This window comes from Pseudophryne corroboree, chromosome 4, assembly GCF_028390025.1.
Source record: "Pseudophryne corroboree isolate aPseCor3 chromosome 4, aPseCor3.hap2, whole genome shotgun sequence".
NCBI lineage: Eukaryota > Metazoa > Chordata > Amphibia > Anura > Myobatrachidae > Pseudophryne > Pseudophryne corroboree.
Window position 1 is genome coordinate 252,142,655 of NC_086447.1, and position 18,469 is coordinate 252,161,123.

At 46.5% G+C, this 18,469-nt stretch overlaps 1 protein-coding gene across 1 annotated transcript in view; it reads right to left on the reverse strand.

Annotated features, from left to right (window-relative positions):
• The window catches only part of PFN2 (profilin 2), a 58,930-nt gene extending 45,596 nt beyond the window's left edge, over nucleotides 1-13,334 (reverse strand). The window contains exon 1 of the mRNA XM_063916031.1: nucleotides 12,784-13,334. Within this exon, the coding sequence (XP_063772101.1) occupies nucleotides 12,784-13,191 (408 nt within the window). The 5' untranslated portion in view covers nucleotides 13,192-13,334. The remainder of the gene's footprint in view (nucleotides 1-12,783) is intronic.
• Nucleotides 13,335-18,469: the final 5,135 nt, after the last annotated feature.

Here is an 18,469-nt window from a genome sequence, read left to right on the forward strand (position 1 = left end):
GGATGGTATAGCCTCATGCTTTGAGCAAAACGTGCTTGTAGTATCATGTTCTAATCAGCGTGTCCAATATCAATACCACTGCCACATGCTGTAATAACTTATGTGTGGTACTTTTGCAGATAGTACTTGACCTCATTTAGCGCGTCTCCGCGGGATTCCACAGGAATCCAATATGTGGCTGCGGAGGTTCCCGCAGCCTGCAGTCAAGATGGAGTAGTCATCGCAGCTTTCATTAACCAGGAAACGGAGAAGGGCATACTTCAGTGTAAACTGGGCTGTCCGCTATAGACGTTTGTCTGGATAGTTCCCGCAACAAGCTGTCCTTGTGGAGTGGTTGCTGCGACTTCTATTAGCAAAGAAGCCAGGAAGAGAGGCTTCAATTAGAAACAGGCTGTCAGCAAAGTAATGTCCGTCATGACACGTTTCTCGACCCGTACAGACTGGTCGTTTCTTCAGAGGAAGTGTGGACCTAATTAAGTCACCTGTGTCCAAGCATGGATAAACTTAAAACCTGGACCGTTGGGGTGCCTTGAGGACCGTGTTTGAGAACCTCTGGTCCAGCTCATAGTTAATAACCCCCATGAGCAGGCTGGCCCTATTGTAGCAATATCCCTGTGTCTCTTAGCTCTTATGAAGAGACAAGTTGTTATCTCGCCATTGATGCAGGGAATTCAGATCCTTTGTACTAGTAGTAAATGAAGTGATGCTGCAGCACCATCATCCAGCCAACAACCACAGTCATTTCTTTTATTACTGTACATCAGATCTTTCCATTCATTGTGAAAGTCTCAGGGAAAACAAAGCATGGCGATATGCTGTACTGCACAAACTGCAGGACCCAAGGGGCACCACACAGCAAAGAAAGGATTCCTGTAACAAACCACACAAATGGTGGAAACCAAATTTAGAACTCAAAAAACACAAAACACTGTACAGATAAGCATTCACAACACAAACATTGTGAGGGAGATTAAATTGTTTAATGGGCACCTGGCATTAGCTCACCCATGCGGACGCCAGCATTTCTGCTTGCAGCCCTTCGATCATGAATGTGCAAAGTGTCCGTTACACATCACGGGCAGCACTTTAGTTTGGTTTAGCCATTTTGCACAGTTAAACCCAACACTTCTTGGAGCAATCAGCGAGATAAAACGATGGGCATCCAAACAATAGCATGCCAACCCATATAAAGTGAAGGGGGAAAGGTAATAATGGGTGCCCATTAAACAATTGAATTGTCCCGTTTGTGTTGTGAATTCTTCTTCAGGTGAAGCGGCGCGTGCCGCCTGATATATATATATATATATTTGGGCTGCCTGGCAAATAGATTGCACTTACTGATTTAAATGGATAAAGCAAAATGACATGGTTAATATGAGAGACTACTATGCGGCCCTCTGGAGAAAACCCCAAGGTGATCCTCCTTCAGACTGAAACTCCAGTACTCTCCAGTGATAACTGAATGTTTGCCCGAGATCACTGCCACTGGAAAAACTTTTACATAAAATTGGTAACATGCATAATCTCCTGACAAAGCATCTGGCCAATTACAGAGATGCCCAACGTGATCTTTCATTTTTTGTTCTGAGTGGTAAAAGGTAAGGATGGATTATTTAAAGCTTATTTAAAAATTGTACCCGTTACTATAAAGGCAATGACAGGCAGATCATGTAGAAAGGGAATGCATTTGGCTTTTAGCCAGCAAATTACTTTTCCTCTTAGCCACGGATTACATGGAGACCACTGCGGTGGAGCTTTTGACCATTCTTCAGGTCTCCTGTCACTGCCCTCTGTAGTCTGTATTTACTACACTTGCTGCAATAATAACTTCTACCACCATGCCCTTCTCTTGCAAGGTACATTTGTTAACTCAAATATCTTCAGATATGGAAATGGTGACTCATCCCAGGCCCCAAAGGAGTCTCTCTATGCTCATTAATAATGCCGCTGTGGCCTTTGGCAGCAATGCTATGCAACAGCCGAATATTAGACTATCTACACAAGCCCGCACTGCGCTCACCAAGTGGGAAATACAAGTCCAGGATATAATCACAACCACTATAGAACAAGTGATGTCCTTACTGGCTGGTCATCTGCAGGGACCTGAGGTAACAATAGTCAGTTTTGAAGGTGGAGCAATATAGGAGAAAGATCTAACAAATATGAATGTGCTAACATCTTTGTTAAAAATATTGTCCAGACTGGGTACTAGAGAGAAATTGCAATAGTGTGTGATGTAATACACTTCCAATTCTTTATACAATACCAAATTGCAAATTAGCCAGTCACCAGAGGCATGTATGATACAACTTCCAGCTCTTTTTAAACAATGGGCTCCATTCAATTCGATGACAGCTGAATAGTGCCGGGATTTACCTTCCAACGCTATTCAATACAGCGCAGTGGCAAGACGGAGAATGCCCATTCTCCTGGACTAAACAGGTTGTTTTGTCGGTAGAACAGCTTTCTCCGATTTAAGTGCCCGGCGCGACGCTGTTTCCGACACGCTAAGGGCAGAAATCAGCATCAAGCCTACACTTTTGTCGGATTTCTGCTCGCATCCCTCCAGGGTGCGAGAAGAAATCCCGACGTTGGGTGTCACATGGCGCTGTAGTGAATATCACCGGGAGCTATTTCTCAGCGCTATTCAACCGTCATCGAATCGAGCCCAATGTGTATATTAAAATATATATATATATATATATATATATATATATATATATATATATATATATATATACCAATGTGTGCAGTTCTACAACCATTACTGGGTTGCAGAACTACTCAAACATTCCACTTACACCTGTGCTTTGGCTTATTCCAGCTAGCCGTGTCACACGTAGAATCTGCACCTGCTATTGTTACCTGGTACTGACCCTGTGACTTTTGCCCTAATTCAGAGCCGATCGCTGCTACAACAGCAATCGCACTCTGAAGCACACCGCGCATGTGCAGCTAGTCGCTGGTGCGATCGCCATTGCCTGCCGGGTAGGGGGGGGTGCGGATTTTGGACTAGCCATGTGTTGGGCGTCCCCCCGCATGTCAGAGAAACTGATCGTAGATGTGCTAAACTTGGCACACCTACGATCACCCCCCCCCCCCCCCCATGTGTAGCACCACCTCCTACTACAGTAGAAACAACCGATTGCCGCTATCCATTCAGAATTATTCATCTCCAATTTAATACTAGTTGTTACTAGTTTTGTAGTGGAAGAGCGATTCTATTCTTTACTGTTTACATTAATAAATCAAATAAAGTTTTACTACCATCTGAGGTTAATTATAGATTAACCTTATAATACTTTTAGGGGTCAATTCAATTGCTTTCCCCATGATTACTACTAGGGGAGGCAAAATGGAGCAATTCAACTGCTGTTCTGTTTAGATGCCAGATAGCCGCAGGGCTGACATTTCTTTTAACAGCCTCCTGAAGTGCGAGAAAAACGTGCACTAAGGGGGTGATTCAGTAAGGATTTCCCCAATGGTCAGGCCCTACACACGCACAGGACCTGTTCTGCGATCTCAGTGCAGGAATGCAAAAGCCTCTGCCTGATTGACAGGCAGAAGGGTTCGGAGGGAGGGGCTGCCAGCATTTGTAAAAACCCAGGTGTCGCCCCCGTTTTCCAGTAGTGGCAAGGCAAGGGACTGCACGGTGAGATGCAGTTTCCTTCTCCTCGCAAGCCGCCCTGAGATAGCGAGGCTGAGAAAGCCTTCACGACGCAATTCCATCGCAAATGCAGGGAGGAGATACATTGCAAAGGACTGCAATTGCAAAGCTGCTGCAAACAGCTTTGCAATTCTTAGTGAATTAGGGAGGTCATTCAGAGTTGATCGCAGTAGCAAATTTGTTAGCAGTTGGGCAAAACCATGTGCACTGCAGGGGGGGGGGGGGGGGGGAAGGCAGATAACATGTGCAGAGAGTTAGATTTGGGTGGGGTGTGGTCAGACTGAAATCTAAATTGCAGTGTAAAAATAAAGCAGCTAATATTTACCCTGCACAAACAAAATAACCCATCCAAATCTAACTCTCTGCAAATGTTATATCTGCCCCACCTGCAGTGCACATGGTTTTGCCCATCTGCTAACAAATTTGCTGCTGCAATCAACTCTGAATTACCCCCTAGGTTCTAAGTCAACACTTTTGAGATCCAAACAGGAGTTGGATTTTCGGGAGCATAACTTTAGACGGCGCAACAAGCATGGGAGCCCAAAACACAACTGAATCCTCATCATTGTTTGGGAGTCTATACTTTCCCATTCAGATGGGGGGGGGGGGGGGGGGGGGGAATAGACGTCTAAAACAATTGAATCAGCCACAGAAGGGCCTATTAATCATCAATTAGAACTTTTCATGTTAAATTGTAGTTTAAGTAACAGACCCATTCATCACCGATATCTCTGTGTTACAATTATCCCAGATACTTTAGTATGGGGACAAAATAATTATGTCATTCATCAGGTTCTGGAAACCCTTAGATGGCATACTGTCCAAAGAATGTGCTCACAAGTTGCTGTTTATACTGAGTGTTGAAACTCGTGCCAACAGACACGCGATGATAAACAAACAGGTGATCGCAAGGTACATAGTAACCATCACCACATGTACATAAAAACAGGGGTCACTTACACTTTTATATTCTTCACAATGTGTGGTGCCAACAAAATCACACTGTATGGGAAAAACAAAACAAAACCCAGCTATATAGTGGGATTATTAAGACACCGGTGGAATTATTAGGTCAAGTCCCCCAGCCTCACACCATCCTCCAGAAACATTTTAGGATGGCAAGAATCACCTCTGGGAGATTCTGGGACCCCAAAGACTACTGGTGCTGCATTACATTCACTCTGCTTGTGTCCTATATTTTATTTAATGTGCATGTGGCTATTCATCTGAATATACGGCTTTGAGAAAGAGCAAAAGTAATTTATATTATCATACCGTTTAAGGCCGGCTCAAAACGATAAATTGTCCAAATCATCCAGTGTGTATGGGCTTTGCGCTGTTAAACCTAGAGATGTCAGGTGCGTTAACTACTAATGGGCGTCTGATCAAAGCAACAATTGAATTGCAACAATTGAATATCTCAGATAGATGCCAATCAGTACAGACACCCTGTTGCCAGGGGGAAACAGCATACAAAAGAGAGGTTACAGCAGGATGTACAAAATGGAATAGTCTGAGGCTCACAGGCCCCTCTTTTTATCTCAATTCTACCTCAATTCTACACACCATACCACAGCGGGTAAGCTCTCCCTGTTCTCTCTAACCAATCACTGTACGTGCATGCCTTGGACACATTCACAGTTACTATTGTCCCCTATGGAAAGTGGTCACTCCCCTGTGCCTGGTCCCACCTGGCGTTTTGGCCGCTACCCAGGAGTCGGTTTGTCTAGGTATGGGGGAAGTTTCCATCCAAAAATAATTCCAGGAATCTGCCAAGGGACAAACTCACCATCTCTAGCCTGAAACAGAGCTCCAGAGATGGGCAGCCCAGAACCCCTGCCAGAGCTTCCTGCCCTCCGAGGCAGGGGCGGGGGTCCTACGGCGCTCCAGGAAAGGTTGGAGGCTGTTTGGGAAGGCATTCCGTTTTTTTGTGGGAGAGGGATGGGGGAGTTCAGCAGCCCACACAGAGCCATGGATTCCCCCTGGGACACAAGGCAAGAAAGTGCATTTTTCTTTAAATACATTTTAAACATAAATACACTCTACACATCCTTACACAGAGCCTGTGCACTGCATTAGGCTCTAACCATGCACACAGTGCCATTAACCATGCGGCCGAGGGGGGTCTACAGCCACAAAAGCGATGCGGAATGTGTGCACTACATAAGTAACTAGTAATAAAGTAGTCCCAACTTCTCTCTCTCTCACACACAGCACTGTCCCATTGGGGTCAATTTAATTCAGGACAAACATGTTAAGATCCAAAGACGAGTGGCCGAAGCTATTTAATTGTTTGCACAGTAAAGGGCTTAGGGGGTTATTCAGGTTGGATTGCAGATTCTGCTTTTTTCTCCGCATGCTGGGGGCCGCCCAGCAGCTGCGACCGCAATTTAATTGCGGTCCAAGCAACTGTGGACAAACGCCTGTCTCTGCAGCCCACCGCCATTTTTTCCATCGGAGCGGCTGCGTGTGACTTCACACAGCAACCCTGCTAACTCCAACTCACCTCTACCTGTCAATGTGATGTGTTCGCATTGTCCAGCCACGCGCAGGACGGGAGCTGCGCGTGTGCACTGGCGCTGCTGAATGGGAAACTGCAGTCACAATGCTTGGTGATGCGACCTGATTAAACCCCTAGTTGGAGTAAACTGCATTTTACAATTTAAGTGCTGAGCGTGACGCTGTTACCACATGCTGTCAACATCGCAATTAGCTCTGAGCCACCAGTTAGAGTGGATTTCTGCTCGCACCTCAGGAGGGTGGGAGCAGAAATTCACTGGTCATGGGTTTTAAGAGCAGGCAATTAGATAGCTTCAGGTACTCATTCCGGCAGCTTAAACTCGCGCTGAATTGAATCCCCACCCAGTGAATTTGCAATCTCCCAAGTAGTCAAAGGGGGTCGATTCAATTCGGCAACAGCTGAATAGCGCCGGGAATTAGCTCCCGACGCTATTCAATTCAGCTCCAGTTAAGTCTGCGAGAACGGGCCATCGCTGACTTAACAGGTAGTTTTGTCGGGAGAACGGGCATTCTCCGACTTAACTACCATCAGCGATGCTGATTCCCGACAGAATCAGCCTCGTGCCGGCCGCACGGCAGCACTTTTGTCGGGTTTCTTCTCTCATCCCCCGGGGATGAGAGAAGAATTCCCGACAATTGAGGGTCAGTCGTCGCTGTATTGAATAGCGCCGGGAGCAAACTCCCTACGCTATTCAACTGTTGCCGAATTGAATCGACCCCAAAGTAGGGAGAGGATCTACTGCAGTGGTAATTTATACCAATATGTGGGGTTAGCCAGCATAGGCTCCCTACAGTTCTGCTAGCTGTAGAGGAGGTGATTAAGTAGCTCCGTAGCTGCACTGTAAAGTGGAATGAACAACAATAGCCAACCTCTTAGAATTACCAGTCTTCAAATTATTATGTTCCCTGCTTGTACAATGTCAAAAACAAGCAAATACATTAGGGGCCAAGTCAAACATGATCTACTTCAGTCCTTCTCAGATCCAGTTCTCAGGACACACTGTGCATGTTTTCCATATGTCCTTGCACTGGTGTATTCATTACCTACTGACATTTTAAAAAGATACACAGGTGGTTCTAATTCTTTCTGTTGAGATTCTGAGAGACCTGGAAAACATGCACTTTTAGGAGGGAATTCAATTGGTGTTTTTTGAGCAATTCAACTGTTGGTTATTTTGCGGCAAATACCACAGGTGCCCATGCATTTCTTCTCACCCTCTCATGAGAAGGCGGCTGAAATGTGCGTTAAGTCCAACTGGAGACATTTTTATTTAAAAACAGGCAAAACTGTATATATACTCCATTTAATAAATATACCCATACACTGAAATGGGAGAATGTACGATTAACTTAGAACATATTAAATGTGGCTTCGAAATTTGCTCCCTCTGATATTAAATTTAAAACGATGGCACACATGTGGGGCGGGTGGGTAAGCATATAGTAAACCTTCTTCACCTTCCAGATTCAGTTTCCAACTACTTAATTCAATCCTGTGCTCCTTTCAATTTCTGACAGTCCAAAGCAACTGCTCTTAACATAGTCTAATAAAGAGAACTCACAAGATAAGCTGCTGCAATATTATGTCTGCTCTAAACCTCTGCAAGTGACCAAGGGAACAGCCAAAAAGGTACGAGGAGAGGGTCAGCATGGAGGAGGACATTAAAATACAGCCCACGAATCTCCGGTAACAATTATGATAGGCAGTTTTTTTAATGAAATTCATTACTGTGCACAGGGACAAATGAAGAAGGCATGCCACATGTTAGAGCTGACCACAGCAGAGCATACTGTCTAGGCCATGCTGCCAGTGCATCCCACTGCCACGTCTTTTCATTTGAAGAGTCAAGTTGCTGTTAACTATTTCCACTGGGATAGGGGGGCATCAAAATTCTTTATGGGGTCGATTCAATTCACCGACAGTTGAATAGCGCCGGGAATTCGCTCCCGGCGCTCTTCAATTCAGCTCAAGTTAAGTCGGTGAATGCCCATTCTCGCAGACTTAAAAGGTTGATTTGTCGGGAGAATGGGCATTCTCCGACTTAACTCCCCGCCGCGGTGCTGATTCCAGACAGAATCAGCCTCGCGCCGGCCGCACTTTTGTCGGATTTCTTCTTCATCCCCCGGGGGTGAGAAGAATTCCCGACAATTGAGTGTCACTTGGCGCTGTATTGAATAGCGCCGGGAGAAAATTCCCTGCGCTATTCAACTGTCAGTGAATTGAATCGACCCCCATGTTGGCAAAGACCAAAGCGAAAGACAAAATTGTAAAGCGCAACGGAATATGCTGCACTATAAGAAACTGTAAATAAATAGACAGCTACAGTGAGCCATACATAGTGGGGGGGAATCAATTGATATCGCCGCCCGATATCCCGTCTAAAGTAACGGGATATCGCAGGGATATTCATTGATGCCTTCCATCACACCCATATGTGTCGAATTCAGCCACGTAAGGCAGCTGAACCTGACTAAACTAATGCATTCGCGAAAATTGCAGTTTCATACATTTCTGCTCGCCACCCCTGGGGGGTGCGAGCAGAAATGTCAGCGCCGGCGCTCAAATGGAGTTACAATTAAAATAGCTCTGTTGGGCGCCATCAGCTGGCGCTAACATTGAATTCTCCCCTAATGAGTCATACGGTGGGCACCCATTTTCTAGTGTTGCCCCAGAGGTGGGAATGTATGTGTTTTAAATGCTTCTCCTGAAAGTACTATGAAACCAGCCCCCTATGGTTTGTTCAGCCCACACCAAATCTGCACCACTGTCAAGTTACACTCCCCTTCCATGATGCGGCAGAGACCGTTTGCAAATAGAATTGACGATGCGAGTGGATGAAAGAGTTATGTTTAATAGAAACAGATATTTAATACTTTTTACTTATACTAATTTATAAAACTCACAATAATCTTACTCTATGTTTACATTTCAAAATAGATTACTACGATTCCTAGGTCATAACCCTTCATCCACTGAGCTCGATTCAATTGAACATGAATTAAGTAGCACCGGAAGAAGGTCCAGACGCTATTCAATACAGCGCGCTGCTTTGTCGGAGAATGCCAGTACTTGCGCCTTAAACAGGATGTTTTGGCACAAGAAAGGGCATTCTGCAAAATAAGTGCCCCACCGCAATGCTGTTTGTGCCGCGCTAGGGTACAAAACAGCATTGCGGCACTAATTTTGTCAGATTTTTGCTCGGACCTCCTGGAGGGGTGCAAGCAGAAATCCACTAGTCGGACTAAACAGCGCGCTGAATCGAATAGCGTCGGGACCTCAATTCGCGTTCAATTGAATCCAGCCCATTGAATAAAAAAAAAGATTTTTTTTCAGAAAATTAATACATACCACCTTCATCCACTCATCTCTTCAATTGCTGGTCACCATCTTTTGGCAAGAATAGACACTGTAAGCGACAATTGAATTGCTCTGTTGGGGCTATCAGCGCACACCACAACTGAATATCACCCAATTAGAGGGAAAATGGTGAGGGACCTTAGGGGTAGGCTTGCCATACTATCCCTTTAAATCAGGACACTGATTATTAACACAGATTCTGTGGCTGGCTGACATCAAGCCTGCATTTCCCCTGTTTTTAATCAGCCACATAATCTGTGTAATCCATAAGGACGTGAGCAAATCATAGTTTACTACAAAAGGAACTAGCAGATCCTGACTGCAAGCATTTACATGAAACTTTCCTGGGTGTAAAAGTTTCCATGTGTTGCAGATGACACGGGGATAGTCAGATGGCAGCGTCGGTCATAAAAAGCACAATATACTTGATCATACTTGATGAAGCTAGGCCAGAATTGTATTGGATGAAAATAATCGGTCAGCTGCCGGCGGAAACAAATGAGCCGCCCCCTATGAATACATCACATTCTGGTCCAATAATGGACTTGGTAAATGTCCTTTAATGAACCACAACTTTGAATTTCACCCAACGTTTTATGAAAACAACAATCAACATAATCCTTCCAACATTACAAGTTTTCCCTCAAACCACACAGAAATACAATGGATATCTTGCAATGTCAGCAGTACTGTGTAAGGAATCATTTAGACTTAAATTCCCCTCCTCATAAGACCTAAAAGCGAAATGTTTAGGCTTCTGATGTATAGAATCCAGGCTGGACTGTGGTCATATGTGAATGCCTAAATTCCAACTTGGAATGTCTGAATGTATTACACCCCAATGTTCTGATTGACGGGATGTCCATCAGAATACAATACTAAATTACCGCAGAGAATGCTTTATAAAGTTGATGGACTTTATAGAATTTTCATGGCCACAGATATCCTTAAAAAGTGAACTTGCATAGTATATAGAGAAACAAAGGCAATATTCAACAGCTGCAAAAAGTATTTCAGGATTTCAAAGGTTACAGCATATGACAACGGTCAGCTACTGCACCATTAGGTAACACTACCGTTATATCAGAACAGCAATGCATAGCAAGTGCTTGTGACTTGAAGAGTGTAGGCCTCCCAAATTACTGCAGAGTCATTCCAGGCCTGCTTATACTGTAATCAACAGACTCTGCAAATGTGTCTGTAGCATGTGTCTCCTCTGTAGGGAGGAGCAGTGAATGGAGTAATTGTGACGTCGCCGGACCCCTTCTGCATTCATCAATTTAAAATGATAGCGGTTACAGTTTCAAAATGCAGCAACTAACGTTTCAGTTACTTACAAAGAAATATGAAGGGTTATGCAGTAGAAACATGGCATTATACCTACGAAAGACTGCATTCACTCAGATTTAGAATGGAATTACTGTAGAAAGGCTTATGGTGTTAAATGTATTTCTAGCACAAATTCTACCTACCAACTTACTGAAATGGGTTATGTATGCGGTACGTCACTGCGAACACTAACCGACTGGACGAAACGTGCATGAATAGTAAGCGTGCTTCACTACAAAAAACTTTAATGGTAAATAGAAAGGGTGGCCTGGTAAATACTATATTCTAATATTTTATATTATGCTGAAATAGGTTATATCAGTGTACAAAACACTTACTGGATGGAGATTCCAAAATCACAATTATCTCACCCCCGAGGAATGCTGTAGTTTTGTTAAACAACTTAATCAGAATCAGCTTTATTGGCCAGGTATACGTCCATATACTTGTTTTCGGTTTACAGTGCAGCAGACACGGAGTGAACAAGTCAACAAGGGGGGGGGGGGGTAATATTTGCAGTCTTCAGATAAATTTACAAATGTGATGAAAGACATTACGGAAATAAAATGTGCACTATAAAGATAAATACTTGGTACAGAAGCAATCAACCTCACTCTATCATGTGCCCTTCATTAGCATGACAAGTAATAAAAATACCCCAAATGTCTGAAAAGCATGCGAGAGGCCATAGTAGCTTGTACACACAATGCAACATTGATATTAGTTTAGGAATGCTAAGGAGTTTGCAAACTTCAAATATTGGCATAAGCATGATAAGGACTTAATACAAGTCTAATTAATCAATTCAAAGACTAGTATTAAACTACTTAATTTCTGAACTCTGCTTGAAAACCCCACTGAGATGAATTCGTGTCAGCGACACCAGTGTAACATGAGCTTTCTGAGGCCCTATAGAGCCTCCAGCAGCAGCTAGTGTAGGACAGGGCCATCCATCTGTGGCACAAAGTGATGAAACAGCCCCGATATGTTCCAGCCATTCCAGAGGAACCTCAGATCTCTTAGCACTCATGTGTAAGAAAAACCTCCATAGATGTTCATCACCGCCGTCTCCAAGACATCTTCTTACTAAAGTAGTTACTTGATCAAAGCATTACTGTAAAACTGTCCAGCACTTGTAGCATTAGTAGTTACATGTTAATGACTGTACACCCTGAGGATACTGCTACCACTATACATAAGCTCCCACCATCAGTGGGCAGGAAGGACAAATAACCTCAAGCCACCAGTGACTCCATGCTCAGGTTCTCATTCTGCACCAAGGGCCTTAGATGGACGTGATATAGTAAGAGAGGAGAAGCAGCCAGCATGGTCTCCAAGACATCTTTCTACACTGCAAGTATGACCAAACACAATGCACACAAGTCTCAGCAATGGAGAACTATGTAAACTCGTGCATGAATTAGCAACTAGAAGACAAAGCGGCTCTGTGGCCGTGTGATGGAGGCAGCACCTAGGTACCGCATCCTACAGGCCCCGACTGACAGAAGATACAGAAAAAAATAAAAAATAAATCAATGGGAGCACGCCATCTTGCAGAAGAATATGGTGTCAGCGGCGGAGGCGGAATTCACGAAAGCTGCTTACGTCAAACACGTAAATCTCATGACAGGTACTAAAGGCTACGCTAAAGTGCCCTTAGTGGGTGCAATCTGCGCTCGGCCTGATGCAGCTTCTCCTCCCACACTGGTCCAGCCAGCTGGGATGCTTCCCCCGGGGCGCAGTGCGACTCCGCCGGGACACCGTGTAATAGCCCGTCACACAGCATTGGGGTGACATTGGGGTGACAGGTACTACCGTTATCTGCAGGGTCCCGCCCCCCACGGCAGGTGCACCAGCGGGTAACGGGACACGCAGGACGCGGTGTAACACGCACATGGGGCTTGCTTACCGCCAGGGTCTGGAAGAAGCCACCGGGGGTCGTTGCCCAGACGTATTTGGCGTCCACGTAACCGACAATGGCGGCCTCCTGGCAGCTGCCATCGGCCATCAGCATATCCACGTAATCCTGCCAGCCGGACATCTTCAGTGGGGGGTGGCACCGAGAGGGGCGACCGAAAGGTACCGGTGCTGATGAGAGCGGGGAGCCCGGGGTAGGGATGAGGGTAGCCGGTATCGGGGATGGAGCGGCTCCGTCACGTCCGGAGATAATCTGAGCTCCGACAGCCGGGAGAAGCCAAGGAAATAGGGCAGAGCCCGGGTGTAGCCCCCCTCCCCCTGTAATGCCGCCGCTGCAGATCACTCCGCCAGCAGCGGAAGGACACTGGCACACCTCCACGTGTAGGCGACAGGGACACATTCATCATCACACTCACACAGTACATATACACTGCATGTCACTGGCATTGCACATATAGTGTCATATATATTTATATATATATATCTCCATCACACAGTACGTACACTGCCTGAGCACCGGCCGCCAGGCATCTCAGCACACACACACTACATCGCACAGCACATACACATGCATGGATGCTGGCAGCCAGGGCTGTTTCTAGCCAATTTGGCTCCCAGTGCGAGATTTAAAAATGCGCCCCGCCCCCCCCCCCACACCTACCTAGATGGGAAAAAAAATTGCGTGCACACCTGACAAGGGGGCGTGGCCTCATCTAAATGGGTGTGGCCTCATTTAAATGGGCATGGCCTCATCTGATAAGACTACCTCACAATCCAGTTTTTGACCCTGCTCCAACAGATCACGACCACCACAGGAAAAAAATATTCTACCATATTAAGCCCCACACAGTAATGCACCCTGCACCATATTATGCCACACACCGCAATGCCCTTGATACATTAAATCCCCACACTAAGGCAGGCAAGAGTCCCCATTTCACACATTACGGCAGGTGTCCCCATTTTACACATTGAGAGAAAGAATACTTACAGAGGCGATTACCACTCTTCAGCCCGCCTCACCAGTCGCTCCTCGCGCTGGCCTTTCCCTCTTCCTAACTTGGATCCCCCTCTGTACTCCGCTCGGGGGGGGGGGGGGAGTTTCGCGTCGTGACGGGGTTGCGTCGTGACGTAACGACGCAACCGCGTCATTCTGTGAAACTCCGCCCCCCGAGCGAGTTACTCGGGGAGAAATACGAGGGGGAAGCAGGGAGCCACAGTTAGTGCCGCACCGGGCGCCCAGTGCGGTTGCACTGCTCGCCTGCCCCAAGAAACGGCCCTGCTGGCAGCCTTGGGGACCCAGCACATACTGTAGCATATATATTATATTTTTATGTTCTATCCAGCACACAGTACACTTCATGGATAGCTACCAAGCCACTACATCATTATACTAATATTTCTCTATCGTCCTAGTGGATGCTGGGGTTCCTGAAAGGACCATGGGGAATAGCGGCTCCGCAGGAGACAGGGCACAAAAGTAAAGCTTTTCCGATCAGGTGGTGTGCACTGGCTCCTCCCCCTATGACCCTCCTCCAGACTCCAGTTAGATTTTTGTGCCCGGCCGAGAAGGGTGCAATTCTAGGTGGCTCTCCTAAAGAGCTGCTTAGAGAAAGTTTAGCTTAGGTTTTTTATTTTACAGTGAGTCCTGCTGGCAACAGGATCACTGCAACGAGGGACTGAGGGGAGAAGAAGTGAACTCACCTGCGTGCAGGATGGATTGGCTTCTTGGCTACTGGACATCAGCTCCAGAGGGACGATCACAGGTACAGCCTGGATGGTCACCGGAGCCGCGCCGCCGGCCCCCTTGCAGATGCTGAAGTTAGAAGAGGTCCAGAATCGGCGGCTGAAGACTCTGACAGTCTTCTAAAGGTAGCGCACAGCACTGCAGCTGTGCGCCATTTTCCTCTCAGCACACTTCACACGCTGTCACTGAGGGTGCAGGGCGCTGGGGGGGGGCGCCCTGGGAGGCAAATGTAAACCTATATACTGGCTAAAAATACCTCACATATAGCCCCCAGAGGCTATATGGAGATATTTAACCCCTGCCAAACTTCACTAAAGAGCGGGAGACGAGCCCGCCGGAAAAGGGGCGGGGCCTATCTCCTCAGCACACAGCGCCATTTTTTCTCTCACAGAAAGGCTGGAGAGAAGGCTCCCAGGCTCTCCCCTGCACTGCACTACAGAAACAGGGTTTAAACAGAGAGGGGGGCACTAATTGGCGATATAAATATATATATAAAGATGCTATTAGGGAGAAACACTTATATAAGGTTGTCCCTATGTAATTATAGCGTTTTTTGGTGTGTGCTGGCAAACTCTCCCTCTGTCTCTCCAAAGGGCTAGTGGGGTCCTGTCCTCTGTCAGAGCATTCCAGGTGTGTGTGCTGTGTGTCGGTACGTGTGTGTCGACATGTATGAGGACGATGTTGGAGGAGGCGGAGAAATTGCCTGTAATGGTGATGTCACTCTCTAGGGAGTCGACACCGGAATGGATGGCTTATTTAGGGAATTACGTGAGAATGTCAACACGCTGCAAGGTCGGTTGACGACATGAGACGGCCGACAAACAATTAGTACCGGTCCAGGCGTCTCAGAAACACCGTCAGGGGTTTTTAAAAAAACGCCCAATTACCTCAGTCGGTCGACACAGACACAGACACGGACACTGAATCCAGTGTCGACGGTGAATAAACAAACGTATTCCTCATTAGGGCCACACGTTAAGGGCAATGAAGGAGGTGTTACATATTTCTGATACTACAAGTACCACAAAAAAGGGTATTATGTGGGAGTGAAAAAACTACCTGTAGTTTTTCCTGAATCAGATAAAATAAAATGAAGTGTGTGATGATGCGTGGGTTTACCCCGATAGCAAATATTGGCGTTATACCCTTTCCCGCCAGAAGTTAGGGCGCGTTGGGAAACACCCCTTAGGGTGGATAAGGCGCTCACACGCTTATCAAGTGGCGTTACCGTCTCCAGATACGGCCGCCCTCAAGGAGCCAGCTGATAGGCAGCTGGAAAAATATCCTAAAAAGTATATACACACATACGGTGGTTATACTGCGACCAGCGATCGCCATCAGCCTGGACATGCAGTGCTGGGTTGGCTTGGTCGAATTCCCTGACTAAAAATATTTTATTGATATAGAGCATTTAATAGGATGCATTCTATATATATGTATGCGAGATACACAGAGGGATATTTGCACTCTGGCATCAAGATAAGTGCGTTGTCCATATCTCCCAGAAGATGTCATGGACACGACAGTGGTCAGGTGATACAGATCCCATACGGCACATGGAAGTATTGCCGTATAAAGGGAAGGAGTTATTTGGGGTCGGTCCATCGGACCTGGGGGCCACGGCTACAGCTGGGAAATCCAACCTTTTTACCCCAAGTTACATCTCAGCAGAAAAAGACACTGTCTTTTCAGCCTCAATCCTTCCGTTTCCCATGTGGGCAAGCGGGCAAAAGGCCAGTCATATCTGCCCAGACATAGAGGAAAGGGAAGTAGACTGCAGCAGGCAGCCCCTTCCCAGGAAAAGAAGCCCTCCACCGCGTCTGCCAAGTCCTCAGCGTGACGCTGGGGCCGTGCAAGCGGACTCAGGTGAGGTGGGGGGGGTAGTCTCAAGAGTCTCAGCGCGCAGTGGGATCACTCGCAAGTTGACCCCTAGATCGTACAAGTATTATCCCAGGGGTACAGATTGGAGAGTCGAGACATTTTTTCCTCGCAGGTTCCTGAAGCCTGCTTTACCAACGGCTCCCTCCGACAGGGAGGCAGTATTGGGAAAAAATTCACAAGCTGTATTTCCAGCAGGTGATAATCAAAGTACCCCTCCTACAACAAGGAAAAGGGTATTAGTCTTCCACACTATATTGTGGTACTGAAGCCAGACGGCTTGGTGAGACATAGTCTAAATCTGAAATCTTTGAACACTTACATAAAAAGGTTCAAATCAAGATGGAGTCACTCAGAGCAGTGATAGAGAACCGGAAAAAAGGGGACTATATGGTGTCCCTGGACATCACGGATTACCTCCATGTCCAAATTTGCCCTTCTCAACAAGGGTACCTCTGGTTCGTGATACAGAACTGTCAATATCAGTTTCAGACGCTGCCGTTGAATTATCCACGGCACCCCGGGCCTTTACCAAGGTAATGGCCGAAAAGATGATTCTTAAAAGAAGAAAGGCATCTTAATTATCCCTTACTTGGACGATATCCTGAAAGGGGCAAGTTTCCAGAGAACAGTTGGAGGTCGGAAAAGAACTATCTAAAGTAGTTCTACGACAGCACGAGTGGATTCTAAATATTCCAAAAATCGCAGCTGTTTTCCGATGATACGTCTGCTGTTCCTAGGAATGATTCTGGGCATAGTCCAGAAAGAGGTATTTCTCCTGGAGGGGAAAGCCAGGGAGTTATCCGACCTAGTCAGAAACCTCCTAAAACCAGGCCAAGTATCAGTGCATCAATGCACAGGAGTCCTGGGAAAAATGGTGGCTTCTTACGAAGCGATTCCATTCGGCAGATCTCACGCAAAAACTTTTCAGGGGGATTTGCGGGACGAATGGTCCGGATCGCATCTTCAGATGCATCAGCGGATAACCCTGTCTCCAAGGACAAGGGTGTCTCTTCTGTGGGGGCTGCAGAGTGCTCATCTTCTAGAGGGCAGCACATTCAGCATTCAGGACTGTGTTCTGGTGACCACGGATGCCAGCCTGAGAGGCTGGGGAACAGTCACACAGGGAAGAAATTTCCAAGGAAGTGTGGTCAAGTCTGGAGATTTCTCTCCACATGAATATACTGGAGCTAAGGGCAATTTACGATGCTCTGAGCCTAGGAAGACCTCTGCTTCAAAGTCAACCGGTGCTGATCCAGTAGGACATCATCATGGCAGTCGCCCACGTAAACAGACGGGGCGGCACAAGAAGCAGGAGGGCAATGACAGCAAGGATTCTTCGCTGGGCGAAAAATCATGTGATAACACTGTCAGCAGTGTTCATTCCGGGAGTGGACAACTAGGAAGATTTCCTCAGCATGAATGAATTCCACCCGGAAAAGTGGGAACTTCATCTGGAAGTTTCCACATGTTTGTAAACCGTTGGGAAAGACCAAAGGTGGTTATGATGGCGTCCCACATGAAGCGCCAGGTCTAGAGACCCTCAGGCAATAGCTGGGACGCTCTGGTAACACCGTGGGTGTACCAGTCGGTGTATGTGTTCCCTCCTCTGCCTTTCATACCCAGTGTAGGGAGAATGATAGGAAGGAGAGGAGTAAGAACTATACTCGTGGCTCCGGTTTGGCCAAGAAGAACTTGGTACCCGGAACTTCAAGAGATACTAGAACGGATCTTGATTCAGCAAGAATCATGTCTGTTCCATGACTTACCGCAGCCGCGTTGACGGGTGAACGCCGGATCCTAAGGGAAAAAGGCATTCCGGAAGAGGTCATCCCTACCCTGGTCAGAGCCAGGAAGGAGGTGACCGCACAACATTATCACTGCTTAGGTGAAAATGTGTTCCATGGTGTGAGGCCAGGAAGGCTCCACGGAAGAATTTCAACTAGGTTAATTCCTACATTTCCTGCAAACAGGAGTGTATATGGGTCTCAAATTGGGGTCCATTAAGGTTCAAATTTCGACCGGTCGATTTTCTTCCAGAAAGAAATTGGCT